At 37.1% G+C, this 19916-nt stretch overlaps 1 protein-coding gene and 1 pseudogene across 1 annotated transcript; both read right to left on the bottom strand.

Moving 5' to 3' along the window:
* Nucleotides 1-4789: 4789 nt before the first annotated feature.
* LOC146938092 (uncharacterized) lies at nucleotides 4790-6640 on the bottom strand (annotated as a pseudogene).
* LOC146938093 (uncharacterized) lies at nucleotides 6640-7849 on the bottom strand. The gene is made up of 2 exons (XM_085749582.1): nucleotides 6747-7849; nucleotides 6640-6646 (listed from the first exon to the last, which is right to left on the bottom strand). The coding sequence occupies exons 1-2, from the start codon at nucleotides 7847-7849 to the stop codon at nucleotides 6640-6642; spliced, it is 1110 nt and encodes a 369-aa protein (XP_085605708.1).
* Between the last annotated feature and the right edge of the window lie 12067 nt (nucleotides 7850-19916).

The following is a 19916-nucleotide window of genomic DNA, read 5'->3' on the forward strand; positions in this document are numbered from 1 at the left end:
AACGCAACAATGAAAATTGGAGGGAGTGAGGGAGTTAGTAGAAGTAGAAGGAATAAAAGGTTTTGGGTGAGTGTGGGAAGGCGTAGGGTATCAAATCATACTGCGTTATTACCACGCTTTGCGTACTTGCTTCTACGATTTTCTTTGGGGATAAATACCAATTCCAAAACTGTAAGTTTGCAGATGCAGGGTACCAATAATTTCGGTTTAATTGATTTTTTCTTCTAAAATCTGCATTATCTAGCAGATTGTTGATGACAGTAGTTAGAAGCTACTTTTATTCATTATTGTACCTTTCATTTTGAAAGGAATCAAGTCGCAAGATACTAAGAAGAAGAAAATAGTAAAAAGTGATAACTATTCAAACAATGCGGAGTAGAGGATCCGGGTTCAGGAGTGCTATCGCTTGGCTTTGGCGCAAACAATTACAACATTACGGCCAAAACTTTCCAACATGACTCAAACAATGGGGACTTGACCAAATATAAGGAAACCAAAACATAAACAGACTAGCAAATCAAAACCAACACTAATGTTTAAATTAAAACTTAAATGAAAATCTTTATGAATCCACATGATTCAAAATTGGATCAAACTACCACAGCTTAAGTTGGCATCAGTTTTTCATCATCTTTATAGAAGAACTAGTCTTTGAATTCATTTAGTGATTAAATTCTGCCAATCCACTAATAAGAAATTGAAATACTTTCTGAAGCACAAGTTCTTCATCAATACCAATCCAAAATTTGCTACTTAAAAGTTAAAATATCAAAAGATAGACATAAACCCAACAAAATCAGTATCTTAATTCATATTGATATTTCCATAATCCACAAAATAAGCACAAATTCAGTATCTTCATATTAATCACCGACTACTAATTACTACAACTGAAAGCAACTATAAGAGGCTGCATAAGAAAAAAGGGGTACTATCACAGGCCACCATACACAGTGTGTTCACAATCAAATAATTGCTAACTATTACACAAAATTAGAAATATGAATACCACCAAAGAAGTATTGCAGGATCCAAGCACTTAGTACAACAGCACCACCACACTGCAGCAATGGAGGATCCGGGTTCAGGACAACTATACCTTGGCTTTGCCTCAACTTTTTTTAACCTTTTGGCCAAATCTTGCTTCTTTAAGCTTAGCAACCTCTCCTTCAAGATTCTGAATTCTGTTTTCAAGTTCAAATCCTATGTTTTCAAGTTCAAATTGCATGTCTGCTGTAAAAGGACGAACACTATCCTCTTTTTCACCATCTCTATCACAAAATGGACTATTGATTTCTGCTTCATCACCCACATTTGATGATATAAAATCACAAAATTCAGGACTAGCCAAAATCTTACGATTTTCAACTAGTTCATCATCAGAACTTGATAGTTCATAATCCTCTTTATTATAAGCTTCCATTTGATTTTTCTTAAACTTTGAAGTAAAACCAGGTGGTGTTGGGCCATAAGATTCTTCAACTTTTATTCTATAGTTATCTCCTTCATCCCTAGATATTGATTGCTTCCACCAATCATAGTATCTAGAAGTAACACTTGGCTGTCTAGAACACAACTGAATGAACAAATTTTTATCTGCTATTGAGACTGGCTTGTTATAATTTATCCAAGGATCTTTCTTACATAGAGCAACCTTACCAGGAATGTCTTGATCCAAACCAAATTGCATAGCGACATGATGCGGGAAGTACTTCTCTTTGCATCCCATGCCAACAAACTCACATGCCCTCAAACATCGAGAAAACGACAGCAACTCTTCATCTAGGCAATGATTATCTTTTTCATTATAAACCTCAATGCATGGTGAATTCTCATAAGGTTTCCACAAAAATCCATTTCTAAATCCTGCACGATCCAAGTCCTCTTTCAAGTTTTTATTTTTCATCACTTTTACTCCACCCCATCTAGCCACTCTTGGCAAACCATCTCTTGTTTCACAAGGGCGTGGTTTCAATGCTCGAAACCTCTCTAAAGCCCAAACTTGAACCAATTGAAAAGGTGCCAAGATAGTTACTCTAAAATTCTCTCTCGGTGTTGTGGCACTCTTCTGAATGGTGCTATTAAGCAAAGTTAAATCCCTATAGATACTTGCTAAAACAGCAGGTGCAAGAGCTATCCTATTTCCATGAGCTAAAAGTATTGCAATAGGGATAAAAGTTGTGGAAATGATATTATAAGAATCTTCAGGAAAAACAAACCTTGATAACCAATAAACCAAAAAGGCTTCATGCTCCACTTTGCTTTCATTCTCCATGAAATGCTTCATCCACACACTTTGATAAACTTTTTTAGCTTTAGTTTTATTAAACATTCTCCTTGCTTCAATCAATTCTTCTTCTGCTTCTTCTTGTTCACTGTTCATAAGAGGGGTAGAAATTGAATCACCCAAAAGATAATAACCAAAACAAACCTTTATATCTTCCAATGTGATTGTTGATTCTCCCCAAGGGAAAACAAATGTGTTGGTCTTGGAACACCATCTATTAGCAAGTTGAAGAATCAAATCATCATCCCTTTTGATTTCATGAGTAGAAGCTTTGATTGCATTGAATATTCCAGTTTTGATCCATAAAGATTGAAACTTTGGTTGTAATTTTGTGACCCAGTTGTTCCATTCTGGTTGTGGTATTCTCCATCCATTGTACTTTACTTGTAATCTCGAATTTGTGGAAATAGAGAAATGGGGTGGTGGCGGTGGTGGTGTTGAGCGTTTGATGGAAGATTTGATGAAAAAAGCTTCTCTGAGTGTTAGGTTTTCACCTGTTGAAGGTGAAACCATGAGTTCATCATGTCTAGTTTCTATGATGCTGTTGTTGTTCTTGAGGTTGCGTTTGGTGAAAAGATGAAGAGAAGAAGGTGACACGTCATCGTCATCATCATCACCATTATCAATTGAGCGTTTTTTTGTTGCAGAGGATGATGACGCCATGGAAAAGAATTTCAAAAGCAGGAAAGTAAAGAGTTAGAGGGAAAGAAAGGAAAATCAAGAGGCTCTTGTTTTGTTGGATTGGAATGAATCCGTTGTTTTGTTGGGATTGTTTTGTCTTGTTTTTAGTGATTAGTTACTCCGTTCATTGTTGTAAACAAAAATTGATTTTTTAAATACATTTAATATTGGCTTAAATATGAAAAAGGTCCTTGTAAGTTGGCGCATTTTTGGTTTTCGTCCCTGTAAGTTTTTTTGTTACGAGACAAACCCTGTAATTACCAAACGTTTTGGATCTAGTCCCTGCCGTTCAATTCCGTGAAAAAAAAACGATGACATGGCTAACGGAGCAATACGTGGCACTTCGTGAGTTGGCACTAGTTGATGACTGGGGTTAGTATAGGGACTAAAACCAAAAACGAAATTTACCATAGGGACTAATTTAAAAAATCGAAATTTTCAATTTTTGAATTTTAAAAACTTAAAATCCCTTCTTCCTCCTCTCTCTGGTCTTTCTTCCTTCTTCCTCTCACTCACTCTCTGTCTCTCTTCTCTCCTTCTTCTTCCTCTATTTGGGCCCAACATTTTCAAGCGAATCATTCAACAATGTCTTCTCATTCTATTTATCAATCATCTTCTAATGAGTTGCCTATTTGTGGTTGCAACAAAACCATGAGGATGTTCATATCCAATTCAAGTGAAAACCCTAAAAGGAAATTTTGGAAATGCTCAACATATAATGTGAGTTTGTCGTTGTAATACTTGGTTTTTTTGTTATTTTCACACATTTTAATTTGCTGCATATGTTTGTTTTCATCTCAGGCCGGTAATAGTTGTAAGTTGTACATATGGGATGATGAGATTGAAGGACATCCTCCATATGTCCGTCTTGTACCAGTACAAGCAACTGAAGCATCATCATCTGCCTTGAAGAAGCTTCCTTGTGACTGCAACTGTGAAGAGGTAATGAAAGATTTGACCATGCTGATGAAAGAGATGGGAATCAAAAAAAAATGAGAAGTTGAAGAAGAAGCTTGAGCAGTCAAGGAAGAAGAGCAACCTGTTTATGATTTTGTTGATCTTATCTTGGGTATTTTTTGCTTTGTTTGTAATGAATTTAAAATGAATGGTTAAGTTGTCAAAACTATGTTGAAGTTGTGTATTTTGGTTTGTAATGGTTTGGTTTGTAATGGTTTGGTTTATTTCCTTTGGAGTTTGATTGTAATTGAAACATGGGTTTTAGTGGTTTAATTGAATTAATGGAAGGATGTTTGTTTGTTGCCCGTTAAAGTATTGTGTGCTGAATTTGATAACAAAAAAACATGATCAAGTACTAACAAGCAAATAGATAACAGTAGCTAGGCATTAACATGGCAAATTGATTGTCAACTACATGTCATATGGCTATTAACAAAAGCCAGGTTACATCAAAACATGGAAAGGTTCATAGCAAAATTACCTAGATAATAAGTAGACATGTTTAAAGGAAAACAGAATTAGACATAAGGTAGACATGTTCATAGCAAAATAAAAGCCTAGTGCAGGTCTTGTGTCATCCCCAAAATAAAAGCATAGACATGTTCATAGCAAAATAAAAGCTTAGTTGCAGTTCTTGATCTACTCTGCAGGTCTTGTGTCATCCTCATTCACTCCTTCTCCTTTCTTGAACTTCTGAACATTGTCCCTCCCCTTCGCAAGTGCTATAAGCAGATCTCTAGTGACCATCTGTAACTCCTCTGGGGGCAAGTTTCTTAGTCCAGCCATCATTTGTTCTGTCTGATTTTGTGATGGATTTCCAACACTCTTGACCCTTTTGCCTCGAACCTCTGCTATTTTCTTATCTCAGTTCAACAGTTCATCAATCATTTTTGTCACTGCTTCATTGCTTTGAGCTGGTGGCAATGCGTTCAGTCCATCCATTATGATGTCAACATCATTGTTTTGTTTTGTTGCTTGAGATGACTGAATGATTCTGGATTGAGTGGGCATAGTGTTGTTTGATTGAGTAGCATCTTCAATTTGTTCATCATCAACTTGAGCAGTTGGAGCATTTGGAACTTCAGTTGTAATTGGAGAGGTAGCAATAGCTTCCTAATCACATTGCAACAAAATTTATAAGCAAAAACCAGTATTATTTAAACCAAAGTCTTCAGTTATTCATAATGTATTAACCTACATAATACACTTACATTTATTACATTCTGAGAGCTACTACCTATTTGAGGTAGTTTCCTAGACCTTTTGACTGGCATGTCAGCTGGATGAACCTGATCATCAATTACCAAAGGTTGAGATTGAGTACTTCCAGCTCCAGAGACCTTGACAGTCTTCAATTTCCTGCACCTATTACTCCTCCTAACAGTTTTCTGAGTCTGAGTATTCTGCTTAGTCTTCTTCACCTAAGTTAACACAATTGTATTAGTTTATAATTCATTTTTGCTTTGTCTATATAAATGCTTCATTTAAAGAGTTGAACAATACTTAACTGGTTTGGGGGGGGGGGGATTTTTAGCAGATGTGATAACTGAAGACACATTTGGTTGAGATTGACTAGCCTCAAAAGCTGCTGCAAGGTTTGCAGCAAGGGCTTCAAATTCTGGGTCTATATCAGGAAGGTTTCCATCATTAACAGTTGGGTCATTCACTTGAGGAACTTGGGATGATTGATTACTTGGGCCATTAACATTAGCATTTGAAACTTCATGTTGTTTTCTTTTAGGCTTTCTCTGTGATAAGAAGGTACTAAGTAAATTTACCTTTCTCTTAGCAGCTTCAGGGTCAGTCACTTGACTAAGGCAGCTTCTTCCATTGTGTTCATTTTTGTTACACTTGGTGCACCTATAAGAAGTAGTTGTCCTTCCCTTGTTAGGATCCTCATCTGGTTCCCTTCTTTTGAGTTTCTTAGGCCTACCAGGAGCTCTTTTGTATGAGGGAGGAAGCATCTCCTCAACCTCCACTTCAGGCCACATGTCCTCTCCATTTATAGGGCTCACATTGTTATCATAACATTCAATATATTTAGCCTTTGAGTAATAAGCATCTACAAAGTCCTCAGGTTTTCGCTGCCTATACCCTAATGCAGCTACTGCATGCCTACAAGGGATACCCACAAGCTCCCAAAAATTACAGCTGCAACTTCTCTTGGCAATGTCAACAATGAATATATATTTACTGTGAATATGCCCCACCTGAAATATCTCAGCCTTTGACCATATAGCAGTCCAGTTACCACTCTTCTCAACCTCTTTATCTAACCTATATCTAGGCTTAGGGCATATATTTTGATTCCACCTATCAACTTTTTTGTCTCAGAACAGAATTCCTATTCATCAAATAATTCCTTATCCATTCACACATTGTTAACACAGGTTTGTCCCTAGCTACTAATATTGTGCTATTAAAAGCTTCAGAAATGTTGTTCATTAGCACATCACACTTAGGATAAAAAGAAAATGCATGCTTACACCAAGATTTGGTTGGGAATTTCATAAGCCAATCATAGGCACCCTCATTGACAGCTTTTAACTCCTTCATCTTGGCCTCCCACTCTTGAAAATAAGTAGCCTTAGCAGCTCCCATCATAAGGTCTCTAATTAGTGTACCTCCTCCAAATTTCTTCTTGAAATTGACATATAAATGCCTCAAGCACATTCTGTGTTCCACACTCTCAAACAATTCATCAAAGACAACCATCAAACCCTATGATTCATAAATGAAAGCAAGGAACAAAGTAAGTAAAAATACATGAAATTAAGAATGGAAAAAAAAATTAATAAAGGAACAAATTAAATAAAAATACACAATTACCTTCTGTTGGTCAGAGATGAAAACCCATCTCTTGTCTTGACCAATATCCTCCAATAATAAGGTTAAAAACCACCTCCAAGACTCCTTTGTTTCAGTTTCACAAACACCAAAAGCTAGTGGATAATATTGATCATTTGGGTCCCTAGCTACAACAATTAAAAGTATACCTCCATATTTGGTCTTCAAATGGCATCCATCTACACCTATGAAAGGTCTACAGGCAGTAGTAAACCCTTTTTTGATACCATCAAAACTGAAATAAAAGGATGAGAACCTTGGTTGTAGTTGTGGACCAAGCCTTTCCATGTTGATCTTGCATGTGTTTCCTTGATTAACCCTCTGCAATTCAGCTGAGTACTTCCACAACAGGTTGTACTGTTTTGCAGTATCACCCTTAATCTTCTCCTTTGCAATTGCTTTGGCCCTCCATGCTCTGTTCATGTTTATGCCCACTACGTGTGTGGTAGCCATATCAGTTACAATACTTTCCAGAGTCAGATTATCCTTATCACTTGTTGACATCTTCTTGAACACAACTTTTGATACCCACTTTGAAGTTGCAGATCTATTCAAAGTTGCCCTACCACACGTGTGCTTTCCATACCACCTTTTCACTCTAAAAGTGTGCTTATCCCCCACTTTACTTACAAGGGCCCAAAAACCACATTTGACCTTGCATTCTACCCTTACTCTCTCTCTATCATTTTTAATAAATTTTATTTCCCACCCATTTAAAACTGACCACTCAATAATAGCCTCCTTAAATTGAGCCAATGATATAAACTCCAACCCCACTTTAAACTTATAACTCTTTGATAACTCCTCCATCTTAAACTGGTCATATCTTGGTTCCTTTTCATCACCTGATGCATCAGGGTCACTACTATCAAGTTCCTCACTAACATACCCAACATCCAAATCATCTACAACAGATGATGATGAACCAGGAACACAACTCATCACATTCATCCTTCTACTGTTATCACCCACTGCATTGGTCCTTCTAGGAGGAGGAGGAGGAGGAGGAGGAGGAGGTAGAGGAGGGTCCTCACCATCAACTCCAAACCCAGTTGTAACACCCCGTTTTCCCAACATAAAAATTTCATTTAAAATCAGAGTATTTTAATCACAACGGAATGTCACATACTTCATTTAAATCATAAAATGGATAATAATAATTATCCTTCAAATTCAACATCATGAAAAATCTTAAACTATTGCAGCGGAAAATAGTTCAACATTTAAAAGTCTTGGCACGCAGGCCTTATTGAAAAATCTCATAAAATTAGTTCATAAAAGAGACACGTAAGGAATAGAAGTAAAAGCAAGCCCCCATCCCGTTACGTATCAGAGCACCTAGACACCAACTGAGAGTCCACTCATGAACGCCTCTAATCTTTATTACCTGCACATTACCCACGGTCGAGGCAACATATACGCAGAAGGGGTGAGATTTCATAGTCAATACATTAAGCATATAATCCAATAAAATGCATTTAACAACTTAAACAGTAATAACATGTCAACAATTAACAATCAGTATATTTTTCATTTCATAACAAATACAATCATCAAATATCATTACTAATTTTCATCACAAATCATAATCAACTTAACACTCAGCTTGACGACACAACTCATCTTTGACCATGCAACTCTATCAACTCAACAACAACTCGACAACACAACTCATCTTAGACCATGCAACTCTATCAACTCAACAACAACTTGACAACTTAACATCATGAACTTCTTGATATGCAAATGCATGTGGTACCAATCAACAACAAATGAGAATAATAGGCTCTTCAACGTGTGAGCACAAAGGCTGCCGGGCCTAAAGCCCCCAACTTTAATGAGCACAAAGGCTGCCGGGCCTAAAGCCCCCAACTTTAATGAGCACAAAGGCTGCCGGGCCTAAAGCCCCCAACTTTAATGAGTATGCAATGAACTCAAACTTCTAGCAACTTAGACGACAACATGAACGACTCATACGACTCATAATCATGGACAACTTCTTAATTTCTTGCAACATAGACCGACTCATGCAATCTCAAGACATTAAAGGTCAGCAGCAATGAACAGCAACAGATTTACAACATATAACAGTGTTGGAATATCTCAACATCATTTAAGGAATGGATTACATCAACATAAATATCATAAAACATCATAACATTATTCATGCAACATTACTAATCATTTCAGTCATATAAACAGACTTCTGTAACATCTGGAAACATTCTAAATCACCCTCATTCTTACTTCTAAGGTCAGCTCAAGACTATACGTGCGAAAGGATCGCATCGGGACAATTTTGGGCAACTAACAGCCTAACTCGCAGTTGCGAGTAACTTTGCTCGCAATGGCGAGCAAAGCATGCGTTCTGGGTTCCTAAGTCTTTACTCGCAGTGGCGAGTTATTCTGCTCGCAGTTGCGAGCTTACAGGTCACTCGCAGTTGCGAGTTGCATTGCTCGCAGTTGCGAGTTCTGGGTTCTAGCTCGCAGATGCGAGTGTTCTTGCTCGCAGATGCGAGCGATGAATGTCAGTACGGCCAGAAACCTAAAAATCACAACTTTTCACCTATATTCATGATTCCTTCATCCAAATAACATCTAATTATCATCTTAAGTCATATCTAAGGTCTGTACACTAATTTTGCATCAATCTAACATCTGTTCTTGATTCATTCATCAAAATTGACCTAAACCTAATTCTCAATTCTCACCAAAACTTAACCTAATCATGCTAAATTCATCCTATAGAATTATACCCTTAATAATATTGAAAATTAGTCTCACCCTTACCTGATAATAGCAGAATCGCAGCTCTCCTTGGTTCTTCTCTCTTTCTGACTTTTTCTCCAAAAACGTACGTACTACTTTTCTTAACTTATGTCTGTCTATTTATCTCTCCTAATTACTCTTATCACTACTAATTGCTCATCTCACCACACAGCCCAATTTTTAATATTTTTATTTTATTTGTCAAATCTTATTTTATTTAATAATAAAATAAGTCATAACAACCTAGCAACTTCACCACAACAAAATACTCCACATTATGCAGTTATAAATCATATAACCCACTCAACTTCATGAATCATAAAATTCACACATATCAATCATGAAAATCACGTAAATCATATATATAAATATATTTTTAAATAATCGAATAATTAAGACGGGCGTTACAACTCTCCCCAACTTATAGAATTTTCGTCCTCGAAAATTTACCTCAAGCAAACAACTCTGGATAAGACTCCATCATCTTACTCTCTAGCTCCCATGTCAGGCTTTCACCAATCGTTCCACTCCAAACAACTCTCACTAGAGGTATCTCCTTGCCTCTCAACGTCTTCATCTTGCGATCATCAATCCTCAAGGGTAAGGTCTCCACCGTAAGGTTGTCTCTAACTTGCACATCATCACTCTGAATCACATGGGATGGGTCTGGAACATATTTCCTCAGCTGCGACACATGAAACACATCGTGCAAATTTGATAAATGCGGTGGTAAGCCAACTCTATAAGCCACCGTGCCAATTCTCTCAGATATCTGGTAGGGACCAATAAACTTCGGAGTCAACTTCTTAGACTTCAATGCACGACCAACACCGGTCATCGGAGTAACTCTCAAGAACACGTGGTCCCCTTCTTGAAACTCAATGTCTTTCCTACGCTTATCATGGTAACTCTTTTGTCGACTCTGCGACGCTTTCATCTTTTCTTGAATCATTTTCACTTTCTCAGTAGTCTGCTGAACAATTTCTGGTCCTAAAACTACACTTTCACCTGTTTCAAACCAACACAACGGAGTCCTACACTTCCGACCATACAAAGCCTCGAAAGGTGCCATCCCAATACTTGAATGATAGCTGTTATTATATGTGAACTCTATTAACGGGAGATGACTATCCCAAGTCCCACCTTGCTCAAGTACACAAACTCTCAACAAGTCTTCGAGTGACTGAATCGTTCTTTCCGACTGACCATCTGTTTGAGGATGATAAGCCGAACTCAACCTCAACTTAGAGCCTAAAGCCTCTTGCAAACTCTTCCAAAATCTAGAAGTAAATCGTGGATCTCTATCTGACACGATGCTTGAAGGAACACCATGCAATTTCACTATATCTCGAATATAAATCTCTGCCAACTGAGCCACAGGAAAACTAATATTAATCGGAAGGAAATGTGCCGACTTCGTCAATCTGTCAACAATCACCCAAATAGCGTCATTTCCCTTAGGAGTATTCGGCAAACTTGTCACAAAATCCATGGATATACTATCCCATTTCCATTCTGGTACATCTAACGGTGTCATCAACCCAGCAGGTTTCTGATGCTCTACCTTCGACTTCTGACAAATCAAACAAGAGTACACAAATTGTGCCACATCACGTTTCAATCCTGACCACCAAAACAGCTTCTTTAAATCATGATACATCTTTGTAGCTCACGGATGAATGCTCAAGCTACTCCTATGACTCTCTTCCAGAATCATCTTTTTTATCTCATCATTGTCTGGAATACAAATCCTACCTCGGAACCTCAACACACCTTGATCATCGACTTTAAAGTCACCATCTTCAGTTTGATTACTAGCAACCAACAAGTCCACAAACTTAACATCAACCTTCTGTGCATCTCTAATACTTTTCAAGAAATCGTTATCAATTTTCAGCATTCCTAACTTAACGCTCCGAGACGACATTTCACAAACTAAGCTCATATCTCTAAACTGTTCAAGTAGTTCAAATTCCTTCACCATCATAGCAGACATATGTAAACTCTTCCTACTTAAGGCATCCGCAACAACATTAGCTTTACCCGGATGGTAATTCAAACTAAAGTCATAATCCTTCAACAATTCGAGCCACCGCCGCTGTCGCATATTCAGTTCTTTCTGATCAAACAAATACTTCAAGCTCTTGTGATCACTAAACACCTCAAATCTCGAACCATACAAGTAATGTCTCCAAATCTTAAGGACAAATACGACTGCAGCTAACTCAAGGTCATGAGTAGGATAGTTTCGTTCATGAGTTCTCAACTGTCTTGATGCATAAGCAACAACTTTACCATCTTGCATAAGTACACCGCCTAAGCCCAATTTGGACGCATCACAATACACTGCAAAAGGTTCATCAGGTTTTGGCAAAATCAAAACTGGAGCCGTCGTCAAACGCTTCTTCAATTCATTAAAACTGTTCTCACAATGAACATCCCACACAAAGGTTTTACCTTTACACGTCAACTGTGTTAACGGAAGTGCCAACTTAGAAAATCCTTCTATAAATCTTCGATAGTATCCTGCCAAACCCAAAAAGCTTCTAATCTCTGTAACCGACTTAGGAGTCTCCCATTGGGATACTGCTTCAACTTTAGATGGATCAACTGCAATACCACTACTAGAAATAACATGGCCCAGAAAACTTACCTCGTTCAACCAGAATTCACACTTAGACAATTTAGCATACAACTTCTTCTCTTTCAGCACTTGCAAAACGATTTTCAAATGTTCTGCATGTTCTTCTTCTGTCTTAGAGTAAATCAAAATATCATCGATGAACACAACCACAAAGCGATCCAAAAATGCATGGAAAATGCGATTCATATACTCCATAAACACGCCAGGCGCATTACTCACACCAAAAGGCATCACCTTATATTCATAATGACCATATCGCGTCCTAAAGGCCGTCTTCTGCATATCTTCATCTTTTACTTTAATCTGATGATAACCCGACCTTAAATCAATCTTGCTGAACACACGTGCACCCACCAGCTGGTCCATCAAATCATCAATTCTAGGAAGTGGATATCTATTCTTTATAGTTACTTTATTCAGTTGTCGATAATCAATGCACAACCTCATACTCCCATCTTTCTTCTTAACCAACAATACCGGCGCTCCCCAAGGTGAAACACTCGGTCTAATGAACTTCTTATCTAGCAAATCCTCCAACTGTTTCTTCAACTCAGCCAACTCAGAAGCTGACATACGGTAAGGTGTCCTAGACACAGGCTTCGTTCCCGGAACAAGGTCAATAGAAAATTCAACTTCTCTTTCCGGTGGTACATCAGGGAAAACTTCAGGAAAATCACACACCACTTGCAGCTTATCAATCACTGCTTGATTCTCCAATGATAAGGATGCCATCAAGGAAAACATCAAGATCCCATCACGTTCTAATTGCTTCAGCTGCTTAGTAGACAAAAATTCTGCTCCACTTTCCTCTTCAGCAGAAGAGAAACGCACCGTTTTACTAAAACAGTTAATGAGAACATGGTTGTACTCTAACCAGTTCATACCAAGAATTACATCCATTCCACTCAGAGGCAGACAAACTAAATCAATCTCAAAATCACGATCAAACATAGACAAAGGACATCGTAAGCAAACAAGAGAAGTAGTCACCGAACCCTTAGCTGGAGTTTCGACGACCATTTCTCCACTCATATCAGACACAGCAAGACCCAACTTAGAAGCACAATCAAAAGCAACAAAACAATGTGTAGCACCAGTATCAATAATAGCAACTAAAGGAGTATTGTTAATATAACAAGTACCTCTGATCAAACGATCCTCATTTTCAGTCTGAGTACCAGTCAAAGCAAACACTTTCCCTCTAGTCTGAGTCTTCTTCGGATTCGTACACTGAGACCCAATATGACCTTCTTCTTTGCAGTTAAAACACACAATGTCCGTATGCTTACACTCTGCAAGTGTATGTCCTTTACTGCCACAACGAAAGCACCGTTTAATATCCTTAGTACAAGCAGTACTCTTATGGCCTTTCTCGCCACAAGTGTAACAAACAACCTCAGCACCAGCATCCTTCTTATTAGACCTCCTCTCATCATTAGCTCTTCCTTTTCCTTTGTCAGCAGGAGCACTGTAAGGCTTTGGGCGACTTTGTTGGCCCTTGCCCCTCTTCTCACTCATAATCTTATAATGGGCTTTGCTGTCATCTTCATAGATTCTGCATCTGCTCACCAAAGCAGAAAAGTCACGGATCTGTTGGTAACCAATGGCTCGCTTAATATCAGCACGCAAACCATTCTCAAACTTGATACACTTGGAGAACTCAGCATTGTCCCCCGTGTAGTGTGGATAGAACTGAGCCAGCTCCACAAACTTTGCTGCATACTCTGTCACCGACATGTTTCCTTGCTTTAGCTCAAGGAACTCGATCTCTTTTCTCCCGCGAACATGCTCAGGAAAATATCTGTTTAGGAATTCTCTCTTGAACACAACCCAAGTAATAACTGCATCATCCTGCTCTAGGGTAGGTTGGAGGCTCACCCACCAGTCATCAGCTTCCTCAGCCAGCATATGCGTTCCAAAACGCACCTTCTGATCATCAGTACATTGCATAACTCTGAAAATTCTCTCAACCTCCTTGAGCCACGTCTGTGCTCCATCAGGGTCGTACCTTCCTTTGAAGGTAGGAGGATGATTTCTCAGAAAGGTCTCCAACATCCTCACATCAGCATTCGCACCAGCACCAGCATTTGGATGTTGTCCCACAGCTTGGGCTACAGCTTCCAAAGCAGCAGCAATCGCAGCATCATTTCTTCCAGCCATTCTAGTCCTCTTATAGCAAATAAGATTCGCAGCCTCCAGGTCTCTCCTCTGCACAACACACAACATTTAGAATAACATAATAATGGTATTCCAATTGCTAAAATGACACAACTTGACTCACTACTTGGCCGGACGGACCGACCTGCTCTGATACCAATTGTAACACCCCGTTTTCCCAACATAAAAATTTCATTTAAAATCAGAGTATTTTAATCACAACGGAATGTCACATACTTCATTTAAATCATAAAATGGATAATAATAATTATCCTTCAAATTCAACATCATGAAAAATCTTAAACTATTGCAGCGGAAAATAGTTCAACATTTAAAAGTCTTGGCACGCAGGCCTTATTGAAAAATCTCATAAAATTAGTTCATAAAAGAGACACGTAAGGAATAGAAGTAAAAGCAAGCCCCCATCCCGTTACGTATCAGAGCACCTAGACACCAACTGAGAGTCCACTCATGAACGCCTCTAATCTTTATTACCTGCACATTACCCACGGTCGAGGCAACATATACGCAGAAGGGGTGAGATTTCATAGTCAATACATTAAGCATATAATCCAATAAAATGCATTTAACAACTTAAACAGTAATAACATGTCAACAATTAACAATCAGTATATTTTTCATTTCATAACAAATACAATCATCAAATATCATTACTAATTTTCATCACAAATCATAATCAACTTAACACTCAGCTTGACGACACAACTCATCTTTGACCATGCAACTCTATCAACTCAACAACAACTCGACAACACAACTCATCTTAGACCATGCAACTCTATCAACTCAACAACAACTTGACAACTTAACATCATGAACTTCTTGATATGCAAATGCATGTGGTACCAATCAACAACAAATGAGCATAATAGGCTCTTCAACGTGTGAGCACAAAGGCTGCCGGGCCTAAAGCCCCCAACTTTAATGAGCACAAGGCTGCCGGGCCTAAAGCCCCCAACTTTAATGAGCACAAAGGCTGCCGGGCCTAAAGCCCCTAACTTTAATGAGCACAAAGGCTGCCGGGCCTAAAGCCCCCAACTTTAATGAGTATGCAATGAACTCAAACTTCTAGCAACTTAGACGACAACATGAACGACTCATACGACTCATAATCATGGACAACTTCTTAATTTCTTGCAACATAGACCGACTCGTGCAATCTCAAGACATTAAAGGTCAGCAGCAATGAACAACAACAGATTTACAACATATAACAGTGTTGGAATATCTCAACATCATTTAAGGAATGGATTACATTAACATAATATCATAAAACATCATAACATTATTCATGCAACATTACTAATCATTTCAGTCATATAAACAGACTTCTGTAACATCTGGAAACATTCTAAATCACCCTCATTCTTACTTCTAAGGTCAGCTCAAGACTATACGTGCGAAAGGATCGCATCGGGACAATTTTGGGCAACTAACAGCCTAACTCGCAGTTGCGAGTAACTTTGCTCGCAATGGCGAGCAAAGCATGCGTTCTGGGTTCCTAAGTCTTTACTCGCAGTGGCGAGTTATTCTGCTCGCAGTTGCGAGCTTACAGGTCACTCGCAGTTGCGAGTTGCATTGCTCGCAGTTGCGAGTTCTGGGTTCTAGCTCGCAGATGCGAGTGTTCTTGCTCGTAGATGCGAGCGATGAATGTCAGTACGGCCAGAAACCTAAAAATCACAACTTTTCACCTATATTCATGATTCCTTCATCCAAATAGCATCTAATTATCATCTTAAGTCATATCTAAGGTCTGTACACTAATTTTGCATCAATCTAACATCTGTTCTTGATTCATTCATCAAAATTGATCCTAAACCTAATTCTCAATTCTCACCAAAACTTAACCTAATCATGCTAAATTCATCCTATAGAATTATACCCTTAATAATATTGAAAATTAGTCTCACCCTTACCTGATAATAGCAGAATCGCAGCTCTCCTTGGTTCTTCTCTCTTTCTGACTTTTTCTCCAAAAACGTACGTACTACTTTTCTTAACTTATGTCTGTCTATTTATCTCTCCTAATTACTCTTATCACTACTAATTGCTCATCTCACCACACAGCCCAATTTTTAATATTTTTATTTTATTTGTCAAATCTTATTTTATTTAATAATAAAATAAGTCATAACAACCTAGCAACTTCACCACAACAAAATACTCCACATTATGCAGTTATAAATCATATAACCCACTCAACTTCATGAATCATAAAATTCACACATATCAATCATGAAAATCACGTAAATCATATATATAAATATATTTTTAAATAATCGAATAATTAAGACGGGCGTTACACCAGTGATCTTTTCTCCTCACTATCATCAAGTCTTGCACCACCATGTTCATCTTCACTACTCTCAATTTCATCACCTGAGACTTCATCTTCAACATCATCTTTTCCACCAGAAACTTCATCTCCACCATTAATAAATCCTCCAGAAACATCAACTGCAGCATCACCAACACCTCCAAAAACATTACTAGGACCTCCTCCAACATTGACTCCTACACTCCCTATCACTGAATGCTCAACATATATGTGAGCCTCGCGCTTGTTTTGGATAACATAATCAGCAATCCTGTCAGTGTCATTGTCATCAATAATCCTAACATACTTGTCCTCCTCATTGATATACCACCATAACCGATACTTAAGATGATCATCATATCCAAACTCCTTCAAAATACCAGTGGCTTCAAAATAGCTCCACCTGTCTTTATCAATATCATTAAACAGATTCTCGTTCCCCCCTTTGTAATACAAAAGAAAATCCCTTACAAACACACCCCCATGATGAAAAACAACGGACACAGACATCCCTGAAAAAGTTCATTAGGACTAAATTAGTTAACAACACAGACATCAGAACAGACAACAACAATATTTAAACTACAGCAAAACAACGAAAAAACAACAAAAAACAACGGCGATTCATATATATCAGATACTATAAACACTAATCCAAGAAAAAACCAAAAACAGAGTGTGAAAAAGTTTGTTTACCTTCAAAGATCAAAACACAACCGTTTAATCTTCTTCTTCAACTATCTAATGCCTTCGATCACCGTCGTATTCACAAATGTTAACGTTTCTCCGTCGTTTTTCGCCGTCGATTTGAGCCAAAACTGCTTCTTCTCTCACCGGAACTTGCTGCTGCCTTTCTAACTTCAGAAAATGAAACCCTAAAACACAGGGACGAAAACGAAAAAAGTGAGGCATTTTTTCAATATAAAGGGGGGAAACCACACACTAATGCCATCTCATCAACTAATACCTAGTCATCAGATGCCACGTATTGCTCCGTTAGCCAGGTCATCGTTTTTTTCACGGAATCGAACGGCAGGGACTAGATCCAAAACGTTTGGTAATTACAGGGTTTGTCTCGCAACAAAAAAACTTACAGGGACGAAAACCAAAAATGCGCCAACTTACAAGGACCTTTTTCATATTTAAGCCTTTAATATTTAATGTATTTGATTATACTATAGACTATATGACTATATATAGTACGTTATTTATTCAATGTATCTGAAAAGTAAAGTTCTTTATAACAGCAGCAATGATAACTGAACATAGAATTTTGGACACAATATAGACATCATAGTAAATTGGACATTTCAAACTTAAAAATAGAGGCAGTTCTATAAAAACACCACACTTTTTCTTCTTCCTTGTTCCTTCTTCCTCTCTTCTGTGCGTCTTTTTCTCCTTCACGTCGTCACTGATTCGTTCACGTTGGTGACCTCCTCCGTCGCGTGACCCGACTCCGATCTCGTAGTGATGGCACAGTGAGTAGTTTTCGGTGAGCGAATTCATGGTTCCCTGTCAAAATTCATGGTTTTCGGTGAGTTGCAGAGTTGAGTAAGAGAAGAGGGAGGGGAGCGGAGCGGAGCGGAGAATTGAAGATGGAGAGAGAGAGAGAGAGAGAGAGAGAGAGAGAGAGAGAGAGAGAGAGAGAGAGAGAGAGAGAGAGAGAGAGTTGCAGAAGAGGGAGAGGAAGAAGAGAAAAAAAGAAAAAGAAATATTGTATAATGATACGGTGTCGGTATTGTGGCTAAAATTATGTGTCCAAATATCATTTCTGTTATAACAGTGATATAAAGGAGTACACTCTTTGGTCACTAATATAAGCAAAAATTATCATTTTAAATTCATTCAATAAATGATGTATGTGATTTGTAATATAGATCACATACATCATTTATTGAATAAACTTAAAATATTAAATTTTGTTTATAATAGTGATCGGATGAAGTATAATGTAATGGATGATGGATTGATGTCAAATCAACCTAGTCTATAAATTATAATCTACGTGAAAAGTTAATATATCTACTAGTATCAAATTAAAAATTTTGTCTAAATATTTTTTATCTATATTTTTTTATTTATATTTCATTTTGAAAAGAGTAAGAAATATATAAGGATAATATATGTTTTTGTACCTATAAATATAACAACTTTTTGTTTTAGTCCCTTTAAAATTTTAATTCAGCTTTTAGTCTCTATAAAATTTTCAATCACTACTTTTGGTCCCTATTTTTAAATAAACTTTTGTATTTTTTTAATAAAATTGTGCAGAAATGTGTAGAATACTGTAAAAAAATTCCCAATAAAATGAATTTTTTTAACAAAACATAAATTAAAAATGAATTTTTAACTGTCAAAAATATAAAAATTCATATTAAATTCATGTTTTGTTAAAAAATCATTTTTTTGATAGATTCTTATGATATTATGAATTTTTATGCAAAATTTTATTCGAAAATATGAATTCTACATATGAGTTTACTTTAATTGATGGATGAAAAATGAAGATGAAAATTTTTTTAAGGACTAAAAGTTGAAGAAATTTTTTAGAGGGACTAAAACAAAAAGTTGACATATTTTATCCAATATATAATTAAACTCTAAGAGATATTTTATCATCTCATTCAAATGTAGAAACTTTTTATTGGAGTTCGTGTATTGCATTTAATTTGCTGACTTTTAATTAGTTGAATGCACAAATATTAATAGAATATTTCTATTTTAGGATTGCTTAACATGTGCCCTGATGGCACAAGTTATCATGACCCTTTTTCATTTTTTCTTTGAAATTAAATTATTTTCAAAATTTCACACGTAGCAATTTCTTTTTCCATATAAAAACACCCAAATTTTGATTACTATTAAAAAACATCTTTTTTACAATAACAAATTTAACTCGTTTTATTAATCAAAATAGGCGCAATACAATTTGGTAACAAATCAAATACATGAAGACTAGTTGTATATACTAGCTAATTTATGGGCTACCATGTATATTGGCTTACTTCTTAGAGATTTCAACAAAAAAATTGAAAAATGGAGGAAACAATCTATGATGATGAATCCTTGGGATACAAATCAGGACATAAAGTTATTGAAGTTATGAACCACTATTTTTGCAGCAAGTTCAAATATAACTTTGTTAAGCCTCAATTCACCAATCCATTTGATAGTAATTACAAGAGACCAAAAGCCTCCCCTCCTTGAGTTGAAGATATGAATGAAAAGAAGTA

This window comes from Medicago sativa, chromosome 3, assembly GCF_051527215.1.
Source record: "Medicago sativa cultivar Bolivia chromosome 3, Bolivia_mono, whole genome shotgun sequence".
Taxonomy (NCBI): domain Eukaryota; kingdom Viridiplantae; phylum Streptophyta; class Magnoliopsida; order Fabales; family Fabaceae; genus Medicago; species Medicago sativa.

Excerpts from the sequence above, each read along its gene's own strand:
- LOC146938093 (XM_085749582.1), bottom strand. The coding sequence starts at position 7,849 with ATGTTGGGAAAACGGGGTGTTACAACTGGGTTTGGAGTTGATGGTGAG.